General features: G+C 39.3%; 1 protein-coding gene across 1 annotated transcript in view; it reads right to left on the bottom strand.

The window, feature by feature from the left end:
- ANTXR1 (ANTXR cell adhesion molecule 1) overlaps positions 1-23,407 on the bottom strand; it is a 211,567-nt gene that overhangs the window by 94,638 nt on the left and 93,522 nt on the right. The window contains exons 11-12 of the mRNA XM_004609154.2: positions 16,308-16,377; positions 14,542-14,620 (exon numbers count right to left, since the gene is read on the bottom strand). Coding sequence (XP_004609211.1) covers positions 14,542-14,620; positions 16,308-16,377 — 149 coding nt within the window. The remainder of the gene's footprint in view (positions 1-14,541; positions 14,621-16,307; positions 16,378-23,407) is intronic.

Genomic DNA, 23,407 nt, shown 5'->3' with positions numbered 1-23,407 from the left:
ATTAATTAACAAAAATCCCCCAAATAAGCGAAAAACAGAAAATGGTATAACTTCTCAGTTATGCTTTATTTTTTTCTCATGAGGTCCCTAGCTTGATAATTGGGAACCTAGGCCAGGCTTCCCCAAAACTTGGGTGTTTGTTTTGAATGATGATGTTCCCCCTCTTCCCATAGTGAAGTTGTTCAGATTTGGTGCTTCAAAGTTAAGGAAATTTCAGGAGTCCAGAAATCAGTTCTGGAATCATGATAGCATTCTTGGAGAAAATACATAGCTTTTCAAAGGTAATGAAAATTCTTGAATAGCAATAACCTAGAGGTATAAATTCTAATTTTGCATACATTTCATTACTCTTTGCTTTATATGAGTAATACCAGGAGAACTTGGGGGAGGTATCACTAGTATGTGGATGGATAATGCCACATTCCTACATACACAAGCTCTGAGGTCCTTCTCATGAAGGAACAACCATCTCAAAGTTTTCCAACTTTGTTTTGGTTCTCCTGACTCCTGACCCAGGAAAAAGTATTCATGTGCTTCACCAAAATGATGCAAGTAAATCTTGGAATCATTCACTTTTCTTTTTCTCCATGAAATGCACAGTACATATGAATCAAAATCAGTTTTAAGGAATAATGCAGACATAATTTGTACATGTAGCTCATTGATTATTAACCAAGCTCCTGTAATTGGACTTTTGAAACAGGGATGCAGTGTAATGTTCAAAAACTAAGACAAAAGAAAATAAAGAATAATTTATTGGTTCAATTTAAGTTTTCTTGCTTATTAGGCAGAGGGAATTATTTACCTAATGTAGCTATTTATTTAATACATATGTTCAATTGGCCTTGTTAATCATCCTTCATATATGCCAGTCTGTTCCTATTACCTGTTATCAATATAAGCATACCACTGCATATTGATGGCTTATTTTTAGATTATGAACCTGGAAAGGTTGAAATCATGACCATAATTTTGATTCATAATATAAAATAGATGCTTAAGTAAGAGAAAACCAACACATTCCCTCTATATTTCCCCCTCCCTCCCTCCCTCCCTCCCTCCCTCCCTCCCTCCCTCCCTCCCTTCCTTCCTTCCTTCCTCCCTCCCTCCCTCCCTCCCTCCCTCCCTCCCTCCCTCCCTTCCTTCCTTCCTTCCTTCCTTCCTTCCTTCCTTCCTTCCTTCCTTCCTTCCTTCCTTCCTTCCTTCCTTCCTTCTTCTCCCTCCTTCCTTCCTTCTCTCCCTCCTTCCCTCCCTCCCTCCCTCCCTCCCTCTTTCTCCTTCCCTGCTTCCTTTCTTCCTTCCCCCTCTCTATTTCTTTCTTTTGTTCAATCATTCTTTTTCTCCCTTTCTGCCATATGCATGCATTCAATTCTACCACCTCAACCAGACTTCTTGCGCTCCCACACCCAAATTAATTTTCTGTTCATTTTCTAACACATCATCATCAGTAGAAGTCACAGAGAGATGAATAAAGCCAGCCTCCAATGCTAGAAGACATTGTCCTTATCCACTGAAGAAGTCAGGAATGATGCACAGGCAATTCTTAAAGAGCAGCCCAGGTTACAAGCAGTTAAACTCCAAGCTCTAAAATCCCCTATGTTTACAGAGCTACTATAAACCATAGAGCTTGAGCTCAAAGTAAAGAGTTAAGACTTGCCAAGGTGAGTGAGGCTTCCTGGAGCACAGCCAGGCAGCACTTGGCAGATTTTGCAAGCACAGTGAAACGTGGATAGGTGGAGAAAAGGAATGGGCACTCCAGGAGGAAGGTGAAATGTGAGGAAAGGCACAGAAGTACAGACCTGGCTGTATTTAAAGCAAGGAAGTGTAACATACAAATAAATGTTTACTCACCATCAAATGTATTTTGTTTAATCACCATCAATATTTTAATCACCATCAATATTTTAATCGATTAAGGATCAGTGCCTTCATAGAATTTAAGACAGATAGGTAAAGACCAGCTGAGGCAGCCAGTTTGCATTCTCTCATGAGCAGCATTGTTAGGTTTCACTTTGGTTAAATTTTCACCTTTTATATACAATCTCAAAAACTTGAATATTATGGATAGCTTTTCTAAGTCTGTAGGTTTGAGCAATGTAGAAAATTTGAGAAAGACACCGCATCAGCTATGCCTTTGATATGCCCTTGACCTTGCAAATGAAGCTGGTTTCTTCCATGGGTTGCATGTCAAATTAATCCAGATTATGTGTCAAAGAATCCGAAGTTAGAGTTTATCACTTATTCAAATCCTTTTTGATTAAAAAAAAACAGTCAATTAACTGCTTGGGGCACTAGCTAAAACATCATTTTAGCAGCCATAGCTGGGTATAGTAATTTATATAGAGTTGGCAATTATTTGCATGTTGATGTTTGCATGTTAAAAGGAGATTCTCTAAAACTCTCTCTGCTATTTGGGCAGACTTTCTAAAATGTGAATCTGCCCCTGCCCCCCATCTTATTCAATGAGGATGAGAATAAAATATACCCATCTCAAGAACCTCCTTAAAGGTGATCCTTTTGACTAGATATGTATATGTACATTCCTCATCCTCTTCTCATTCTTTCCTTTTCTCTCAGTCAGCACACACCTTTTGGATTCTCCTTAGAAAGCACACAATCAGGGCAGAGAGATAGTACAATGGGTGGTGCTTGCCTTGCACACAGTCCACTGGGTTAGATCCCCAGCATCCTATATGGTCCCCAGAGTACTACTAGGAGTGGTTCCTGATTGCAGAGCTAGGAGTAACCCTGAGCACTGCTGGTTATGGCCCCCTGTCTCCCCCCCCCAGAAAAAAAGAGCACACATTCTCCTGTAACTGTGCCTCTCATAACTGGTTTTGATAACCCTGAACCCAAATAGTCAAACACTTGGAGTATCCCCAATAATCCATAAACAGGAATCCGATAGCTTCTGTATTGAGGACACACATTTTCTCTCATCATTATTTAGAGATTGCAGATTTGTACTTTATACACAAATGAAGGAGGTTTACTTGTGTGAGCCCTAAACACCCAAAAGTTTAAATTGTCAAACTAGAAAAAGAGGGAGAATCCAGAAGGCGGGCAGTCACATGGAGACTTCTAAGAAGTGAGAGGTCACAAAAAGCAGAGCTATAAATTTGAGAGAAAAAAAATAACCCAAAACTGAATTTTTTTCCTAGGGGCAAACAGTCTTGAGAGTTTCACTGTGATCTGGCAAAATTTAGTTCATGATAAGAATGGTGGAGAGTAAAACGCAAACATTGTACAATTACATAACACCCATCTTGTGCACAAAAGTTTCTGGAGGAAAAAAGACTGAGAAGGAAGGACAAGAGGGGAGAGTTCAGTTGGTAGTTTCTGCAGCAGCATGGCCAAGATGGGGTCTGGCCTGCCCCTATGCGGAAGTGACGGCCTTAGACAATATGACCACACCTGTCAATTTTTCTTTGCCCCCTACTCCTTCCAACTACTAATGTATTATCTATTTATCTTATTTTCTACTGTTTTTACTTTGCTGTTTTTATATTTTCAGCCTATTAGTTTAGCAAATTGACTCAGCTTTCTTCTTTTTTAATATAAAGATCTTAAGGCTACACGTTTCCTTCTAAGAACCACGTCACTGACATTCTACAAGTTTTGTTAACTGGCATCCTATAATTGATTAGTTTAAAAATATTCTCATTTCTGTGATGTTATACTTATACATATACATATACATATCCAGAAATCTTTTTGAAAACATATTGAGTAATTTACAATGATACCCTCAGACATGCCATGACTATGAGTAAAATGTTGTGGGTGATAAGCTTTTATTTTCTTTCTGTCCTCTACATTCCAAAAGAGAAAGACTAGCACTCATGTTTTCTATTGTGAATGAAGATAAGGTGAAAGGAAATGAATGGTGAATTTTATTCTGTATTTTTATATGATCTTTACTTTGGGATAATACAGACTGATAGGACATATTTCACAGAATTTGAGATGTAACCCTTAGAGGATGACTTAGCATTTTTATGAGCCAATAAGAAAGAAACACTGCCAATGTTACTGACATACTGAAACATTCCAATTTCAGAGTTTAAAATGTAAAAAAAGGTATTTTTTTATTACTTTAAAATTTTTTATTACTACTCTATAATTGCATAGTGGTCTTTTTTGCAAACAAGACAAAAATAGAATTATATTTTATCAATTATTTTGGCTGCTTGATCTATTAATTACTGAGAACTGTATTTAAATCTCATGTTGATGGATTTGTTATTTTTTTCCTTCATAATTTTGTTAAGTTTTATTATATATGTGTTGAGGATATACTAAGGACAGGTTTCAATGATACCTTCTAGGTTAATTGTTCCTTTTTACATTATGTAATACTCCTCTTTATAACATTATTATGTTTTTACCATATTTTTATTCAGCATTAGTATAGTAACACTCACTTTCTTTTGGTAATTGCCTAATAGAGTTTTTCTCATAATTTTATTTTCAAGATTTTTTTTGTGTCTGTATATTTTATTGAAAATAGCCAAAGTAAGATATTTAAAAAATACAATCTGTTGATCTGTGCCTTTTAACTGCTGATTTTGGTTCACTGTATTTATCTTGGTTATGGATTTATTATTTGAATTTAACTTTAATTTCTAAAAACAAATTTTTCTGTCTTACTTTGTGCTTATCTCACAATTTCCTGAAGCAAAGATTCAGAAAAATCTTTAATCTCTCCACTTCCTTATTGTAAAAACAAAGAAATTTCAAACTTAGGGCAAACATTCTTTAAAATACTTCAAGATAAAAATATTGAAAGCCAATTGCACAATCATCCAGAAAAAGCAAATCAGCATGAATCCTTCAAAACATTTGAAATGATATTTTTATGCATACAAGGGTTATCAAAATAGAAATGTTGGCAAACTACTTTTATTTCACTTCATAAACAACATTTGAGATCTGAATTCTGCATTCTGATATTTCTGTGGTCTCTTGCCCTTTTTTTTAATGACAGTACAAGAACTCAGAGGGCACCCAGTTAACATAATAATAAAAAGTACTAGCACATTATAAAAAGACCTTGAATTATGTATGACTCTGCTGAGACTAGGTAATAATAGGCAAGAATTTGTGATGAGTGTATCAATTACTTATAAAAAAACTCTGTGTTTTGAGGTTATTTGAAAACACGTTATTCTTATGAGGAACTTTAAAGACTCTGGTTTGATATAATCTCATTTGTACTAGGTGGAGGTGGGCCAGTTTGAATCACACTGAGAGAAGCGGTCTTCAGAATCACTAACAAAAGTCTTTCACATTTATTTTCAAATTGTAAAAATCAGGTTCATTTTTATACTGTAGGGGACTGAGAATGTTTACCTTATTCCTGCGCTGGCATGCTTTTCGTCCTACAATTACAGACTCAGTGCTTGGAAGGAGTCTGAAAACTTTTCTAATCCAATTGCTTATCTAATGCACAATGGCATTTACAAAATCCTTCCAAGTTGTGCAGTTGCCCGTGCTGGAATACCACCACTTGCTCGCACCTGAAGCAACTAATTAGAAAACGCTATTTAAGAATGGAGCCACAAGCTTTATATCAGATTATTCCGCTCCTCTGATCTTCAGGATAAAAGCAGAGGTAACAGTGGCCAGGCAGCCCTTCAAACACTGAAAACAATCATCTGGTCTCTTTGTGTCTTGAAGCCTAGAATTCCAATTTGTAGATTAATTGATATTATCTATTACAGTTGGTAATATTTCCCACCTAGGCAGTTTATTTTGCTCTATATTACACATAATACCGGAATGGAGACTTTCCTTCTCCAAGTTGAAAGGTTCCATCAATTTTTTTAGTCCTATCTTAGTCTTATGGTGTGTGCGTGTGTGTGTGCGTGTGTGTGTGTAGTATGATAATAGGTATTGCACACATTTGATTGTGGTGCTCACACTTTTTGGTTGTGGTGTGCCGCAGACTTTGTGGTGAATCACAGACAGCAGTGACACTGGGCCACATTCAACATGTTGGATGGTGCCAAGGATTGAACTCCTGGCCTTATGCCTGCAAGGCAGATGCTCTACCATTGAGCTATTCCCAGGATCCACTTCTGTTAATTCAACCAGATGTGAGATCCTGTCCAGCTATTTTAAGTATCTCAGAAAAGAGCCAGGATTTTGGCCAGCTGATCTGATCCCAAAGACCAAACTTGCTTCCACTTTCCTTCTCCAACTGTTTTTCTATCCCCTGTGTTTTGCTAAATTTCAAAATACATACTACCTACAATTACAGCAACAGGAAAACAAAGACTATCCTTTTGCAAAAGTTGAGTTTTAACTGCTATTGAATCCTTTTTTTGTCCCAGAGATAAAGATTGGTCACTCTTGGCATGAAATTCCCTTGAGACCAAATAATGGAAAAGTAAAGAATAACAATACCCCCTTTGCACGGGGCAGCCAGAGCAGAGCACACTGGACAGAGAGCCTGCCTTGGACTCACTTGGCCTGAGTTCAATCCCTGGTGCCCCATGTGGTCTCCTGAGCCTGTAGGGAGTGATTACTGAGCACAGAACCAGGAGCAAGTCCTGAACACTGCTGGGTATGGCCCCCAAACCCAAACCAAAGCCAAACAAAACCCACCAAAAAACCCCCCAAAACCTGGCAACAATCAAAGACTGGAGTGATTACTGAAATATCACTATAGGCTTCCTTTCTCCAATTCCGTATATGAAATTCAAACTCTTGTTAAGGTCAGTCTCTGAGTTTTCTTCTGATCCAGTCTTTCCCAGACCTTCTGGGTTATGTGAAAGGACCGTGAGGGCTTGAGTGCTGGAAAATGAGAAAAAGTTTGAGCAGGGTCTTGCTGGGAAAAAGAAAATGAAGGGAGTGTTTGGGGGATGAGCAAAATAGGAGCTTGCCGACATAAGTATCCTTGAATTTCTGGAATAATCAGTGTAGCTCTTTTTGTAGGAATAACAGAATACCTTCTTGGGTAACTAGGAAGTGATCCAATAGGTCCATTAAGGATATTTCTGAGGGTGCAATACTTAGGTCAATTCGCTTACCCAAAAGTCATGTTGGAAGCTGTAGTCTTTGGAACAGATGGGGAAATTTCTAGGTTCTAACAGCATATTTGCCTTCTGTACCCTGAAGCATATAATAATTTCATCCTGGAGAAATTATTATTTCTGCTGGCCTGGCTACTGCATTATAGATATGTGGAGGGCAAGGAGAGGCTATTTTTCTTTGAATCCCTAACATTTTGCCCCCAGTACTACTTTAGTAGTAATCAGTTCTGAGCTTTGGCTCCATTTGCTATCAACAATTTCTCTTTACTTCTTCCTTAATGAGAAAGCCCGCATGCTGATGGCTGCTGGTACGAATGATCTATCCTCAAGGAAACTACCTGTTCTGATTGATGGACTGTTTTGATGACCTTGGAAACAAAACAGAAGAAAAATGTCTTAGATTTTTTTACTTTCTCTGAAGAGTGCACATAATTTTTTATTATGTTGGAAGGTGAGATTACCACTCAGCATAAGCCGTTGGATTAATTCCCTACCAGGCTGGTGAAATTCAAGAAATTTTGGCAAGAGCGGCCATACCAACTGTCTGTTTACCTAGATAGCCACATGACTCTGAAACCCAGCTGGATTTTTATTTTCCTGTAACTTCCAAGCAATTAGTAACAGAATTGGATTGATTTACAAAGCAAAGCTGCAGAGTTGTCTTAGATGTAGCTGTACAGACAGACCTGGGGAGTGTTCCCAGCCCTCCCCTTGCAGTCTCTCTTACCCTAGTCACTGGATTCTCCATCTCTAGGGTCCAGAGCACACCCTTTTTGCAGTGAGCCCTGACCAAGGTAGGGTGAGTAACCTTGGCCGTGGCTGGCGGCATCCAGGTCAGCTGAGCTGCCAAAGTCCAACTTTCTGGTATTCCAGAGTGAGTTCAAGTTATGTCATGCCCTCGAATTCACACTCTGCTTTGCTGACCTAGATTCTTCACCCGTCCTCGGGTGCAGCCTGGTTTCCAGCCATTTGCTTTAGACTCTCATGGGCAGGGATCTGCCTGGAGTCTTGATCTGTCTGATAAGGCCGCAGCTGCACCCCTGACCAGGGTCTGGCCTGCTCCTAGTAGAACAGGTGCAGCTCTGAGAGGTCTTTGACTACTCCCCTGCCTCCAAGGGTGTTCCAAGGGTGTCTATAGTCTCTCAGTGTCCCTCTTATATCAGGCTCAGGCTTCCTATGCTCTTTGAACAATATGTTGGATTGCTGGTAGTACTCTTTGGAGGCTTCCAAATAATTCAGTGTCTCTCTCTTTTTAAAAACATAATTTATATAGTATTAAAGTACCATTGACAGAAGAGTTTATCTGTTTAAGGGATACAATGTTAGCACATCAAACTCTCCAGCAAAGTGCCAATACCTCTCTACCACTCTTACCATTGGACTCTTTGGCCTTCCCCACCCCTAACCTCAATTGTATGACCAGTCTGGTAGACTGTTTTCATTGGACATTATTCAGTTGCATTTTTCTTCATATTCCACATAAAGGTCGAATCAGTCTTTCTCCCTCTGACTTATTTCATTTACCATGATCCTCTCCAATTTCATCCATGTTACAGCAAAAAAGCAAGATTTCATTTTGTTATAGCTAAGTAACATTATTACATATATATACATACGCACATAGATATATAGATAAAGATATAGATGACAACTTCTTTATCCTCTCATTTATTTTTGGTCAGTGCTCTTTTTTAATCCTGGCACATTCTGGCTTCTTTCTTCCCCTACTACTAGGTACTATTCTGGCTTCAATGTGAGCCTTATATGAGTTAATTAATTAATTAATCAATCCACACACTCACTGGTTATCTACAATGTAACTGGTAGATACAGGCATTGGGTTAGGTGATGAGCAGCTTTTTTTTTTTTTTTTGCTTTTTTGGTCACACCTAGCGATGCTCAGGGGTTACTCCTGGCTCTGCATTCAGGAATCACCTCTGGCAGCGCTCAGGGGACCATAGGGGATGCTGAAAATCGAAACCGGGTCGGCCGCGTGCAAGGCAAACGCTCTAGCCGCTATGCTATTCTCCAAACCCAGATGAGCAGCTTTGATGAGTCAGATATTGCCTGCTTTTCCTCAAGAAGCATATAGGCTACTCTGCATGAGAGGCAATTGCATCCAAGTCTGCTATAAACTTATCACTTTCCTCTCTATTGCAGATAAAGGCCAACTTTCTGTGACACAGCAGGAGCCATTAAATGTTAAAAACAATACTGACATTAACTGGAGTCTCTTTTCCCAAAATGATGAACAGGAAGTGTGTGGCTTACTGGTCTTTGGTGGAAATAGAACAAACCGGGAAATGAAAAGAATGCATGGAGAGAGAAGGTTTTGAAGTCTTTGCTTTGCACAACAAAAGAGACAGGATCCTAAGATTGATCATATATTTTTTCTTACTTCCTTTTGGATTTTGGACTATACCTGGCGGTGTTCAGGGCTTATTCCTGACTCTGCACTCAGGAATTACGTCTAGCAGTAATTGAGGGATCATATGGGATGCCACGATCTGGGTAGGCTGTGTGCAAGGCAAGGACCCTACCTGCTATACAATTTCTCTGGCTCAGATTGATCATATTGGGCTAAAATTTTTCTTGAAAGCAGTTTTCTATTTTTATAGAAGAAAACAGAATGCGAAGAAGAAACATTAAAGAATGGGTTCTGATCTTAAAGTCTTGGCATTCTTTTTTTTTTGCTTTTTGGGTCACACCCAGCGATGCTCAGGGGTCACTCCTGGCTCTGCACTCAGGAATTACCCCTGGCCGTGCTCAGGGGACCATATGGGATGCTGGGAATTGAACCCGGGTTGGCCGCGTGCAAGGTAAACGCCCTACCCACTGTTCTATTGCTCCAGCCCCCAGTCTTGGCATTCTTAAAAGAATGGGATTGGATATAAATCAAGAAAATAAAGAATTTTCTTAAATAAATAAAATAAAATTGATTAAAAAAGAGCTTTGTAGGACAATTGCTCTCTGGTAAGTGTAATGGCAAGAGTCCTGTGTCTCTAAAATTTACCTGGTGAGTTTATTAATATGGAAATTCAGAACTCATCTAGGACATTCTTTTGGTTTTGGTTTTCCTACCTTGGTTCTTTTGGTTTTCCTACCTTGGTTTTCTCAACATTTTGGACTAAATAGATCAATTTCTGCAGTGGGAGATCAGAGTGGGCTCTTTTATGCATTATAGTCTTTCTCTCCTCCATGACAATTATATACTTGCTGGACTCAATACTCTATTTTGATTTTAAGTTTATTGAGAATAGACTGTTGATAAAGCTCTGAATATACAGTAGGAGTGTAAGAAATATTTTTTGACTTATTCCTTGGTTCTTGTACATTTTTCTTGGAAAATTAAAGAATATAAAGTTATAATACTACAAAAGAAGATAATCTTTCATAGAAAGTTAAGGTACTTATTATGCTTGCCTTGTTCTTAAGAGAACAAACTTCTTTTGGTTAGTTCTCTTAAAGTAGCAGCATATTAGTTGAGATTATTTTTTCAAACCATTGCTAGAGACTGAGGGACAAAATGGAAGACCAGTCATGGGAGTGTTTGAATGTGCTGGGAGAGAGAGCTGGGGGTGTGTGGTCCTCCCTATAGTCAAAGAGCTTCACAAGGTTTTCCATTTGTATAGGAATCTTTTAGCTCTTGGATGGAAAAATCTCTTTCCTGTTAAAACTTGATGGAATTTCTACTCCTGGCAGGGGCAACAGTTATTCAGTGTGGATCTTGAAAACCTGTGACAGGGTTGTCCAAATGGGCACCAAATAAAGCGAGTAGAGAAAAAAAATCTCACTACATATTTTATGTTTATTTTTGGTGCCAGGTGATGGACTGCCAGGCCACGACTGGCACTTAAAAGACTGACCCTTTAACTCAGACTCAAGGGATCATTTTTTGATCTAAAAACCCTTAGATCAAAAAGGTTTGATTTGTCCCCCCCAAACCAGTGGCCCAAGAAATGAAGGTAAATCCCAGACCTTACTTCACAATCTGGACTACCACACATGCCATTGAATCTCGATATTGCTCACAAATAGCTTTAGGCCTTTTAAGCCTGCTGGGGACTTGGAGTTTTATATCTGAATCTAGTTTCTTTTGCTGTGATGATTTGGACCATTTTGTTTGCTCCATTCAAACATGAGGAATGGGTTGACAGCACTCCTGTGGATCCATGTCATTATCTCAAAGAGTCCTTTTATTGTAAGACCACTTGGAAGTGAGGAACCAACTCTCTAGTAAGAGTCTCCAATTAGAACCTTCAAAAATTTTGGGCCAGAAGATAGTACGGTGGTTAGGATGCATGCCTCACATGTGCCCGATTCAGGTTTGATTCTGAACACAACATAGCCCCCTGGGCTTTACCTGCTGTCGTTCCAGAGACCCAGCAGCAGCCTGATGTGACCCAGATATCCCTGGACATGCAGAGCCTGGGTGGTACTGCATCCTCAGGACTGCTGGGCTTATTGATCAAGAATCGCTGGTGGGACCATCAGAGTCCCCGAGCACTACTTGGGGGTCCCCCACCCCATACCCACCCCACTACCCATAAAAATAATCTTCAACAACTTTGGCTAAACTTTTATTACAATAGCAACTAAGATTGATTATGCACTTACTACCTACCAGGTCTTCTTCCAAACACTTTACATAGCTATTTACTATTCATTTATTATTCATTTACTATTCTAATACTTCTAAGAGCAGTGATTATTTTAATTCTACAAGAAATCGAGGCACGAAGTGGCTATATAAATAAGGGTCCAAGTCCCATAACTCATTGACAACTAAATGATTCTTGATTTGCTCCCTTCCACCCAAAGTCTCATCTTCCTTTTGTCCTCCTAAGGAATAGAGGACAACTCTATCTTTTCAGTAATCTAGCATAAACCCATGGGGGAAACTTTTGATTCCTTTCCACCCAAGCCCTATATCCAAATCCTTTGGGAAATCTGCAAAATTTGTCTTCAAAATACATCTAGTACTGCCTGCTTTTCTAACCTCCACTCTTCTCCCCTAAGAGCATTTTTTTTTGCCTGAAATATTGCTATAAGCCTCTTGACTGGTCACACTAGTCCTCTCACATGTATCCTCCCATGGGTTGTTCCAGAAACCAGAGTGATCTTTCAAACATCATTTACATCACATCCTGCCTCTGGGCAAAAGCACATGTTTTATCAAGACTCTCCAGCCTGCATCCTGCCTCCTCATTGTATTCTGCTCTCCACACTCTCTTCCAAGGATGACCATCAGCCTATTGATCTTCCTAGAGCACACCAGGTATTTCTGGTTCTGGAGTGTAGTCACTGAAGCTCTCGGTTTGGTGTGTTCTTGCCTATGTAGTCCCACAATTTCAAAGTCTGTACCTAAATGCCAACTGAAGTGTGTTTCTATTTAAAATTTCTAACTTTAGTTGGGTCAGCTCCTCTCTGTTCTATTTTATTTTTTTGTACAGTGCAAATTACCTTCAAACATTGCACGTGCTTCATTTGTTATGCTTCTTACTAATGGTCAACTGTCTCTCTTCCCATCTCTCCCTACTTAGTAGATAGAAATTTTTATCAGTTGCGTTGTTCGATGGAGCCCAAGCAACCAGGACAGTGCCTAGCACAATGATTTGTGCACCATCATAAAACAGATGCAGAACACATCAATGAATGTACATAAGATCTCAAATCTCAGGATGCTTATAATTTCGGCAGGTAGCACTCTCGAGTGATAGGAAGAATAAAGATGATTTGTGGACGTATGAATCAGGGTCCAGTTGAATAGACATCAGTGACGTGTATTTCGAGGAGGGATGAGATATAAGTGGAGATTGGAGTGAGGAGAGAAGAGACTTTACCAAGAGTTGTTCTCTTTTCCATTTTAAAGGACATTAGGAAGGACACCCCTTCTTCTTGGCTTAGAGACCCAACCCAAATTGCGGTCCTGGATCTGCCTTACCACAGCTATGGCCCACGAAGCTCCCTCTTCCCATTTCCCTGCTTCTCTGCTTCCTGAGTATGGCTGTTTCTCTGTGGTATGGGCAGGCATAATGACAAATACAGGCCCAAATTATTGGATCAGTAAAAAGCAGGGAGGAATCTGGAATGGAGTTGTTAGGTTTGGAGAATTTTAATCATTTCCTGCAGGTTGGCAGGTTTTTCAAAAGGGTGAATTTCTAAAAGAACTGGGCAGGGTTCACTTGAAGAAGTTTCACTGTTTCTATATACAGTTTTAATATCTAGTTAACTAACTGGACTTTTGACTAAGGGACATCTGAGACATGACCTTTTCCCCTTGTGACACTTCTCTGTGACAGTTTTACTACTCACTTTGCCAAGAAACATTTTTTCATCATCTATATCCATTTCCCTGCCTTACCTGCCTTCCAGAAAACTGATATTTTTCTCCTGTTAGGATGAAAAGCATGTGGAGGGTGATCAGGTGAGTCAGGGAGTTGTCTAAGTTAGCCTGTAACATTCTGCTCATTTAGAAAATAATTCATTTTCATCCTAGTTGTCCGACTTCAGAATTTTGTTGCCTGTTGTCTACATGTGTCAACATTGGTGACACAAACACCCATTATCAAGGAGATACTTACTAGTGAAATGTCTATTAAATACTAGATAAAAGATGACCACAGTAATCACCCAAGTTGATCTTCAAGTACTTTAGTCTCTAGGATGAGCTAGTGGAAAACATGCATTTGGTTGCAGAAACTGAAGTGCTTGTGTCAGAGGCTGAGGTCTGTCCTCAGATTAGCCATGCTCCAACTTCTCTCTGGTGCAGAGTTATGAGACGCTGACAATTGGCAGTAACTACCCAAGCCCAAAGGTCCAAGCAGGGGTCTTGGAGCCAATGGATTAGGTTCCACTCTTGAGTATTTGCTTCAATAGGTTTGGGATAAGGCTGGGGCATCACTATTTTCCTAAAACTCTACCAATGATTTTATGTGTAACCAGAAATGAAAACTATTGACCCAAAGGAACTCAGAGAGGGTGCTCTGAAGAGCAGGTAGGGACAATGCAGTCTCCACTCTGAGCTTAGGATCCTTATAGCATCAGGCTCTTAGCCATCTCTCTTGTATTATCAATTATCCATTTACTCCTGGATCACTTCCACAATCACTTAACAAACTGCAATTTATCTCCCTCTAAATAAGACACACTTCTTATATTCATTTTCTTCCAGTTACCATCTCATTTGAGAGAGAACCTCCAAGAGGTCCTTTCTGGATAGGCCATCTGGTTCCTTTCTGTGCATTTCCTCCAGGTCTTCTCTCACTATAGTATAGACACTGTCTTACCATCTCGTTGTACCAGTGTGCTGAGTTCACCCTCAGTAAGAACAATAGGGAGCTCAGAAAAGCCTACCACAGATCTTCCTGATACACTCCAGGGCTCAGCACACCCAGCCCATGGGTCAGGATCAAGGCTCCGTGAATAGAATACAGAACTAGAAAACTTTCCAGGAGATGATAATGACAGTGTGGCTTCAGTAGAGGGAAAGGGGATGACTTACACAGTGTGTGGTGGTGATAATGACGGAACTGGAGATGAAAGAGAGGCCATCATTCATGCTGACCTGGAGTGCAGCCTTCCTGCAATGACAAGATGACCACAGATATTCCATGGGTATGCAAGGAGCAAACGCCCAGGAGTTGGGCATGTTGGTCCCCCTTAAGTACCTCTGGGACTGTAGAGTGTATCTTCAGGGACCTGGCCTGAGCCGTTTCCTTTATAAAGTGTGGAAGTTGACTTGTTACTTGGGTCTCCCCACCCTGATACCTTGGAAAAGTTGGCAGGATGTGCTAGGCTAGTGTAGCAGGGCAGTGTATTTAGCCTGTTTTTCACTACAGAAAATTGATTGCATTGAACAGGTAGAGCCTGCTTCCATTTAATGTACTTGTCACATTGTAGTAAGATGAAATATATTTGGAGGGTGGCGTGCAGGAGAATGCTCAGTGCTGCTCAGGGCTTATTCCTAGCTTTATGCTTAAGGATTCCTCTTGATGGCACTTGGAAGATCATACGTAGTACTGGGTATCTAACTGGGGCTGTCTGTATGCAAAGAAAGCTTTAACTCCTCTACTGTCTCTTTGGCTTTCAGGATAAGTGGTACAGGTAATTGGGATAAACCTGTCAAGCTACAGTATCTGCTATAGTTATCTACTCTCAGCAATCTTATGGGGTGTCTTTAAAACTACCCCAAAATGCACAGAGGTATAGCAATGGACTGAGTCCTGTCTACCACCTCCACCTTATTTGAGACTTGAGACATGAATATGCATTTTTTTTTTTCATTTTACAGCCTGGAAACAAGGCTTGTTTATGGATCTAGGGGTGTCATAAGTATGAATGCTTTATAATCTGAATAAATCACTGAAATTAGAATTCTGATTAACTAGGCTTTTTTTCTTAAAGACTATTACATTCTATATTTAACTTATTATAAACTTGTATATGAAGAGAAGTGTTTTTAAACATTGTTTCTGTTTCCCCATACATTTAATTTTCTCTTTCCCCTCCGTTTATTTGCTGTGCTTGGTAGGGATAAAACCCAGGACTTCATATATGCTAGACAAGTGTTGTACTATTAAAATGCATGCCCAGACCTTCTAATATATATCTTTTCTTGCTCAAGGAGATAATTAATTCTCTTCTGGGACTGTTTTGATTATCCTTCACTAGCACTTACTATAATGGAACAAATGTGAGTTTTTCTTGATAATTCCGAAAACTTTTGAAGTCTAGGTCTATACTTTATGCCTTGCAGAGGCTAGAATAAGGAACGTATAGCCAGGCCTCAGAAGTTCTGAATCTAGGTTGGTCTTGAGCTAGCTATTCACCTAGTTAGCCTTTCTAAACCTCCTTTCTGATTTTCTTTATCTCTAAGGAAGAGATAGCCATCATATAGCAGGGCAAGGTAATATGTGTGGGAATGTTTGGGGAAGTTTGAGAGCATTTGAAAAATATGGTTGTGATCATGTCAGACAGACCTTTGTTTGAGCCTTCTTTCCTTACTGCTGTGTGATCTCCTTAAGTTCTCTAAGTCACACATTCCATGTTTGTAAAATTGGATATGATACTATCTGGTTGGCGGGGAATGTGGGAGGATGAATCAAGTTACCCTTTGTACATTTAACCTGGTGCCTGGCTCACAGTAACCCCAGTACCATCATCGTTTCCTGGAGGAATTTAGAGAGAGGCCCCATCTTTTCTTTTCGTTCACTCTCCTCTCACTCTTTATCTCCTCTTTGTAAGGTTCAGTTACTGGTGGAAACTTACATGCCGACTTCTTTTAAGATAGGTGCTGGACACAGCAAATAAGTGTCTTCCACAGTGAAGGGTTTCTCATCTGTAAATAGAAAGTCATTGGATTAAGAGTGAGGCAAGTATAAATATATATGTATACATATATATATTTATAATTTGAAATTCATTAACCACAAGAGACAATTGACAAAGTTCTAATAGATACTAGAAAAGCATTGACTCTTTGAAGGAGAAACACATCTTGAGCTGTAAAATCTACTAGAGTGAACTCAAGGTCTTTTGCCTGAATCCAGTGCCTGAATATATGTGTCCAGTTGAGTCAATCAGTTTGCAGAGTCGAAGTTCCCCAAAGACTAGGAGGGGTTGAGGGAAAACCAGGAAACTAGATTGATCCTTAGACTTAGTGAAAGATCTAAGTCTAATTTGGAAGAAAAGTACATTCATGGAAAAATTTCCCAGACACAGTAGTGTTCATAATAGCTAAAATAAAAAGAAATGACCTAACTGTCCTCCTATGGATGAATAAAGGAAGTCTGGTATGTATGTAAAGTGGATTATTATTTGTCATAAAAAGAAAATATTTTTACTTGTGACCATGTGAATGGACCATAAGTCTATTATGCCCAGGGAAATAAGTCATAAAAAGGCAAATACTAGATCATCTCACTTAATTCCTGGAGATATTATTTATTGGATGATGACTTCTGGGAATATAATTTTCAGAATCATCACTACAGTTTTGATATGAGTTTACCTTGTCTTATACTATGTGTTGAGTCAGATTATTTTTTGATGTGATGATGACTGTTCTTAATATTTTATTTTACCTTTTATATTAGTGTTATAACTGGTTTAGTCACCACATCTGCAGTACTGCAGTATAGTTTATATGATGATAGTTGTACTTTCATATGGCATGGGCTTGCTATTTACCACCTATTTCTTTCTACTTAGCTCAGTTTAGCAATTCTATAAGGAAGGTCAAATAGTAACAAATCCCCTCATTTTTGTTATGTGTGGGGAGATCTTTATAACTTTTATTTGATGGAGACTTTTTCTAGGTATAATACTTGGTTTGCATGTTTTCTTTCAATACTTTGGAAATAACATGGGATTTCCTTCTTGCCTTTGAAATTTCTAATTATAAGTTTGCAAACAAGCATGTTGTAAGATTTCCAACTATATAATGATTTGTTTTTCTCTCTCAGCTTTCAAATGTTTGTCTTTTTTTTCTTGACATTTGATATCCCATTATAATGTGTCTCAGAGCTAACTACTTTGGTTGCAATGTATTTTAGGAATGTAAAGCTTCAAGAATTTTGATGTTAATCTCTCCATATTTGGAAAATTTTCATTCATTATTTCTTTAAATAAACTTTTAACTATTTCTCTTGCTCTTTATCGTACACTATAAATGTAAGGCATACAATGTATTGATGACATCTCACAAATCCGTTAGTATTTTTCAGCTTTTTCATTCATTTTTAGAATGAACCATTTGTTGATAATGTACATTGCAGAAACAGAGAAGATATGTGAGTAGATTTGTGAAGCTCAGTATGACTTTGTCATGTGATATAAGGAGTGAACTGGGCACTATTATTTTCGAGATATCTTTCTGACTATGACGATAATAATGACAGGTGCATATGAGAATGCTGCACAGATGTGTATACTAAGGGTTTCATATACAGCACATACTTTTTTTTTAATTTTAAAGTATATTTTTATTTGAAACTGTTCATATTTTTTTTTTAAATTTATTTATTTTTAATTAGAGAATCACCGTGAGGGTACAGTTACAGATTTATACACTTTTGTGCTTATATACAGCACATACTTTAACTCTCTCACAGTGCAATTGGGAAAGGATATTCCTTTCACAGTAAAGGTGACTTAAAGAGATAAAGAAACCCGGCCACTGTTATATAGGAGAGCATGGACACACATCTAGTAGTCTGGTGGCAGAATCCATGTGCCTATCCGCTAGGCTGTCTGTAGTGCCACCCCTTGGTTAGAAGATTCATCTGCTTCTCACAATACTAGAACCAAGGAAAGACAGGAACCAATTGCTTCATTTTTTTCAGATGCAAAAATGGAGGTCTGGAAGGGGCAAGAATGGGTTATGGCTGTACTCCAAGTCAGAGGCAAAGCCAGGATTAGAACTGAATTCTGCATGATTCTCTCTTTGCCAAGAGAATCTCCCCAATTCCAGGGAAAGCTCATGTTAGAGAATATAGCAAACTTGGATCAGGTGTGACTGGTTAAAATCTGTATTTATTTTCTCTTAGCTGTGGTTTATTCTGCTGCACAATCTCTAGGGACACTTTGTCTGAGGAATCAGCCTACAGAGCTATGGGGTGCCGCAGAGCAACCACTGGGACCTCGTGACTCCTAGCTGCGCTCTGTGGGAACAGAAGGTCATGCTGAAGAGGATGCTCCCATTAGTGCCCCGTGGAAAGATCCCAGGATGCTGCAGGGCTTTGGGGAGTGTCCGAGCCCACCCTCACTTTGGGGCTGTCTCTCAACAACTCCACCTTTCTCCTTCATCCTAGCTGGAAAGGACTGAGATTGGCTTTGGCCAAGCAGACATTTCCCTCTTTCCCCTGCTTTCATGTTCTTTTCCTGCCCGGGGGACCAACTAGCTCTGGAACAAAGCAGAGGAAAACCTCACTGGGAGGATGGAGGAGACTTTGCTGAGGCTGTAGGCTCAGCAGCGCTGGCATTTTCTGCTCTGAGAGGATTGTTTGGTTTGGAGCCTATTTTCACTTTACCACAAAAATGAGTGACTTTTTTCCTCTTCTCTCTCTAAACAAAGGAGGACCATTTGGTTTCCATAACTCAGATCATATGACTCCTTCCTGGAACTTCCCACTTGGGAAGCAGGGCACAAAGGCTTCCTCATCTGCTCCTTGGCAGGGTCATGCTTGGCTCAGGGGCCATGCCAGCCTCACTGGCACCTCTGCCAGAGCCTGTGGTGCTGTGACATTTATGGGGCCACAATCTACTCCGAGGATGATCACGGCCCCTCCTCATTTGTCCATAAGGCAGCCATTTCACTGCTGGTTAGCACTGAGTGGGCGGGGGAAATGGAGACCAGGAGTTATGACCAGTTGCTTGGCTTGTTTGCAACTTGGGGAGAAAATGAGAGAGGCAGGAGTTTCAAACCAGAAATTAAGAGCATTTTTAGATGAGTTGTAAATATTAATTTCCTGCACTATTACTAAAGATATTTCAGAATTCTGTGCCTACTCAGGACACGGATTAATCACAGGTGTTTGTCTTCAAGAGCCTGATCATCAAGCTGAAGTTTGACTTAAATCAGAATATGAGGATTAATGGGAGTTATGAAGTCAAACACTCAAACACGAGCAGCTCGAGAGCTGGGTTTCCCAGAGATTAAGTACAGAGGACAAAGAGGGTCAACTTCAGAATCAAGCAGATCCAAGTTCAAATCCCAGGTCTTATGAGTGCTTGACTGGCGACATGTTTTTTATCAGTAAGTGGAGCTGGTGATACGATTAAACAGTATGTGGGAGTAAATAAGTGTTCATGGAAGTGCAAAGTGAGTTCCTGGGCAGTCTATGGACATTCAGTAAATGTGTTCCATGTGACCGTGCCAGCACTTATGCTTTTAGATGGACAATGTAAAATCAAAGGAATTAGGACCTGGAGAGATAGCTCAAATGGGGTACGTGCTTTGCATCTGGGAACGCTGCTTGGTTCCTCTGCACCATGGGAGTGACCCCAAGCACCAATCCAGAAGTAGGCCTCAGCACTGCCCAAACCATAAATAAATAAAAAATCAGAGAAATTAAAGATTAAAATTTTTTATATGTCCAATTACTTAATGATGTTGTTTCATCTGAATAACATTTTTAGACATCAGTGATTCTTATGAAAATAAAAAGTTTTAATGTGCTATAGACATTTTATTATATAGCTTATATATTATCATTTATAAGATACATATTTTAATACTATGTACCCATGGTCCCATATTACTTGTTATATGTCTAGAAAACTGAGGCTCAGAGACATGAGCTAATTGAGGTGGTCTGTGCCACTAGTAAATGTGAAAGCTATAAATTCAACTCAGATTTGGTTAAAGTGACTTACTCCAGGCCAACTCTGATAGTTTTATGATGTAAAGACAAGAACTGAGGTGGTTTACAACATGTCCTCTATGAATGCAAATGGTCAAAACTCTCCAACAATAGGGCTAGATAACAGTAAAAGATATGACTTTCAGGAGAGTTGAAAGCTTTGTGATAATGGTCAGGTAATTTTGAGAAACCCTGGGCTGCCTATGTTTCAAATTCAAACACTTACATGTGCGCATTGCCAATTTTTAACTTTGGATTATTGTAGTTCATTTTAGGCTAGTAAATAAATTCTCCAGAATTCTTTCCTAGATTTGGTGACTAATGAGTTTGAGATAAAACTAGAATTAAAATTCATTAGCCAATTCAAACACCAATCACAGTGAATTTTTTAGAGGACCGATTAAATAATTCAAATAATTTCAAGTATTGGCAACTTTTCTTGTTGTAAATATTTATTTTTGGCCATAAGGAAAAGAAAAATCACCCGAAGTCTTATCTGGAGGGGACTGCTGAAACTCTCCAAAAGCTGATGTAAGCTCCAATGCTGAGTTTACATTCCTACTGTGACAAAACAGTGTAGACTAAGGATAATATGAGCTTACCCTGATCTTGTCCCTAATATCCCCTGGGTCTAGGGAGCATTTTCATGAACAGCCAAGTATAGCTAACTATTCAGCACCCAATTATCATCTGGTTTGGGCATTAGTCTCTGAACGATGGGATAACAGAGAGACTAGAGTTAGGCTGGATATTTCTACCTTCTTATGGCCTTCATAAACAAATCAGTTTTTTGCAAGTTAAAGAAGTTTTCTTTTTAGGTTTAAATTTTTAAATTTTTATTTTATTAACTTTAAATTTATACTTTCGGCAATCTAGTTACAATGGTGTTTAAATGTATTATTTGGATGTACATAATTACTGCACATCACCACCGTCAAAGCGCTCAGGGCCCTCCACCACTGTCCTTACATCACCTCTAGTCCAATCTTTATTGACCTCAGCCTCCACCAGCTGTCTATTAATACATTTTATAATCCAAGCCAAAGGCTTGCCATTGTTTGATACATTCTGTTTTTTTAATTAGATGTTGCACAAAAATCAGAAATAAAATTATATTCAGAAGATATCCAAATTGATGAAATCCAAAGCATCTGGGTTTTGCTTTCTAGAATTTCAGTCAGAAAGGGTTGGTTGATTATCCAACTGGGACTAACTGTCATGACTGTCCATAAATATGTGGGAAGGGATGGAGTGAGGTTTATAAGAATGCTATATGGGACCCATTACAGAGAGTTAAAAAAAAAAAGTACTTTATTAGACATGTCTTCAGGCTGGAAAAATTTCACTCATGTGTGAGATAATAAGTCTAAACAATTTTCAATAAATTTTCAATAAAAATTTAACTGAAGACATTAAACTCTGCATCAGGAATTAAAACAGAGATTTTGGAAGTGAGTGAGTAATTTCAACTTGGAAAGGCTGAACAGTGGTTGTAAGATCAGAACACTAAGAAACTAGTATAAAAATGGATGGGACAAATGGTAGTGACGCACCAGTAGCTGGGACCAAGTTGGGAATAATTTTGTTAATATAGCATGATATTACTACAATATCACCTCATGCCTGCTGCAGCCAGAGGAGTCTTTTCATGGGGCAGACTCAAATTGCCATTAACTTTTTCCTTGGACATAATCCATACTTACCAACATTTTCCCTGAGTTATTAAGGCTAATGGGTTCCAGGTAAGCTTCCCAGGTCAATATATGACTATTTCAGCAGTTCTTATCTTACAAGTATCCAGGACAGGTCTTAGATTTTCTCCTCTCTGTTCTATGGAGTAGGTTGGAGGAGGCTAGAGAGCAAGAAGCAAATCCTCTATTCAAACTGGATCTGTGGAACTGTAGAGGCAGTCATCCTCAAAGCAGAAAGGCTTTTGCCCATCAGGAAACAATTGGCAGAGTCTGAGACAGTTTTGATTGTCAAATAGGAAAAAAAGTGCTGTTGGCATCTAGTGGGTAGAGGTCAGGGTAGCGATAAATACCCTACAAAGCACATGGCAGCCTCTATCACCACTAGAAAGAACAAGCTGGCTCTACAAAGTATTTGTGTTGAGGTTTGCAACCTTGGTGTCATGTCTACCATGGCTTTATATCTCTTTGCCTCATCTTAGACGTGTCCGTAGATGTTACAGGGTAGTTCTCCTCAGATGCTGGGAGATGTGCAGAAAACATAGGTATTATTAGATAATGGGTAGAAAAGAGAGAGTGAGCAACAGCTGGAGGGCCATTTAATGCAAGTTTGCTAGAGTCAGGAGGAGAGTCTGGAGACTTATATCTCCAGTGGGTGGGTCTCTTCCAGAGCGGGAATTAGATTGTTGCTAAGGCTCTGGGAATGATGTGGGTGAAAGGTGAGGGAAAAGTCATCATGATGACATGACACCATAGGGAGAGGAAGTAAAAGGCGAGGAATCCATTCCCAGAGGAATGCAGGGCCCAAATCCAGCATCCCCTCTGGTCTCTAGGTTGCCTTTTGGTGGCTTACATACACACGCTCCAATCCCCTATGAGGCTGAAAGGAATCCCTGTGGCTCTGGGCACATCAGAACTGGCACTTTGTACGGGGAGTTTGTATGTTAGGTGCTACATTATTTTCTGCCTACATTTCTTGTCATTTTTATTACTTTCAAGAGTGATACATAGTTAGTGCACAAAGTTCCAGAAATCTAAAGAAGTATATGGAAGAGAAACTAAAATCCTTGGTCATACTAACGTCCAGTGATAAATATTGTTAATGCTTCAGAATACACTATTTCAGAATTCTTTTCCAGGCACATTACTTTTTATATTGTTGGAAGAAGACATAGCTGCACAAAATGTGACATCTGGCATTCACCTAGACCTGAAGTTCACTGGAGCCATTTTAGGTATTTTAAGAAAACTGGATGAAGGTAATGGGGCTCAAGGCTCTTGAAAAATATTTTCTCTCACATAGACACCAAACAATTCT

This window comes from Sorex araneus, chromosome X (assembly GCF_027595985.1).
Source record: "Sorex araneus isolate mSorAra2 chromosome X, mSorAra2.pri, whole genome shotgun sequence".
Taxonomy (NCBI): Eukaryota; Metazoa; Chordata; class Mammalia; order Eulipotyphla; family Soricidae; genus Sorex; species Sorex araneus.
The sequence above is the reverse complement of the archived record's forward strand: the minus strand, read 5'-3'. Positions and strand labels throughout refer to the sequence as shown.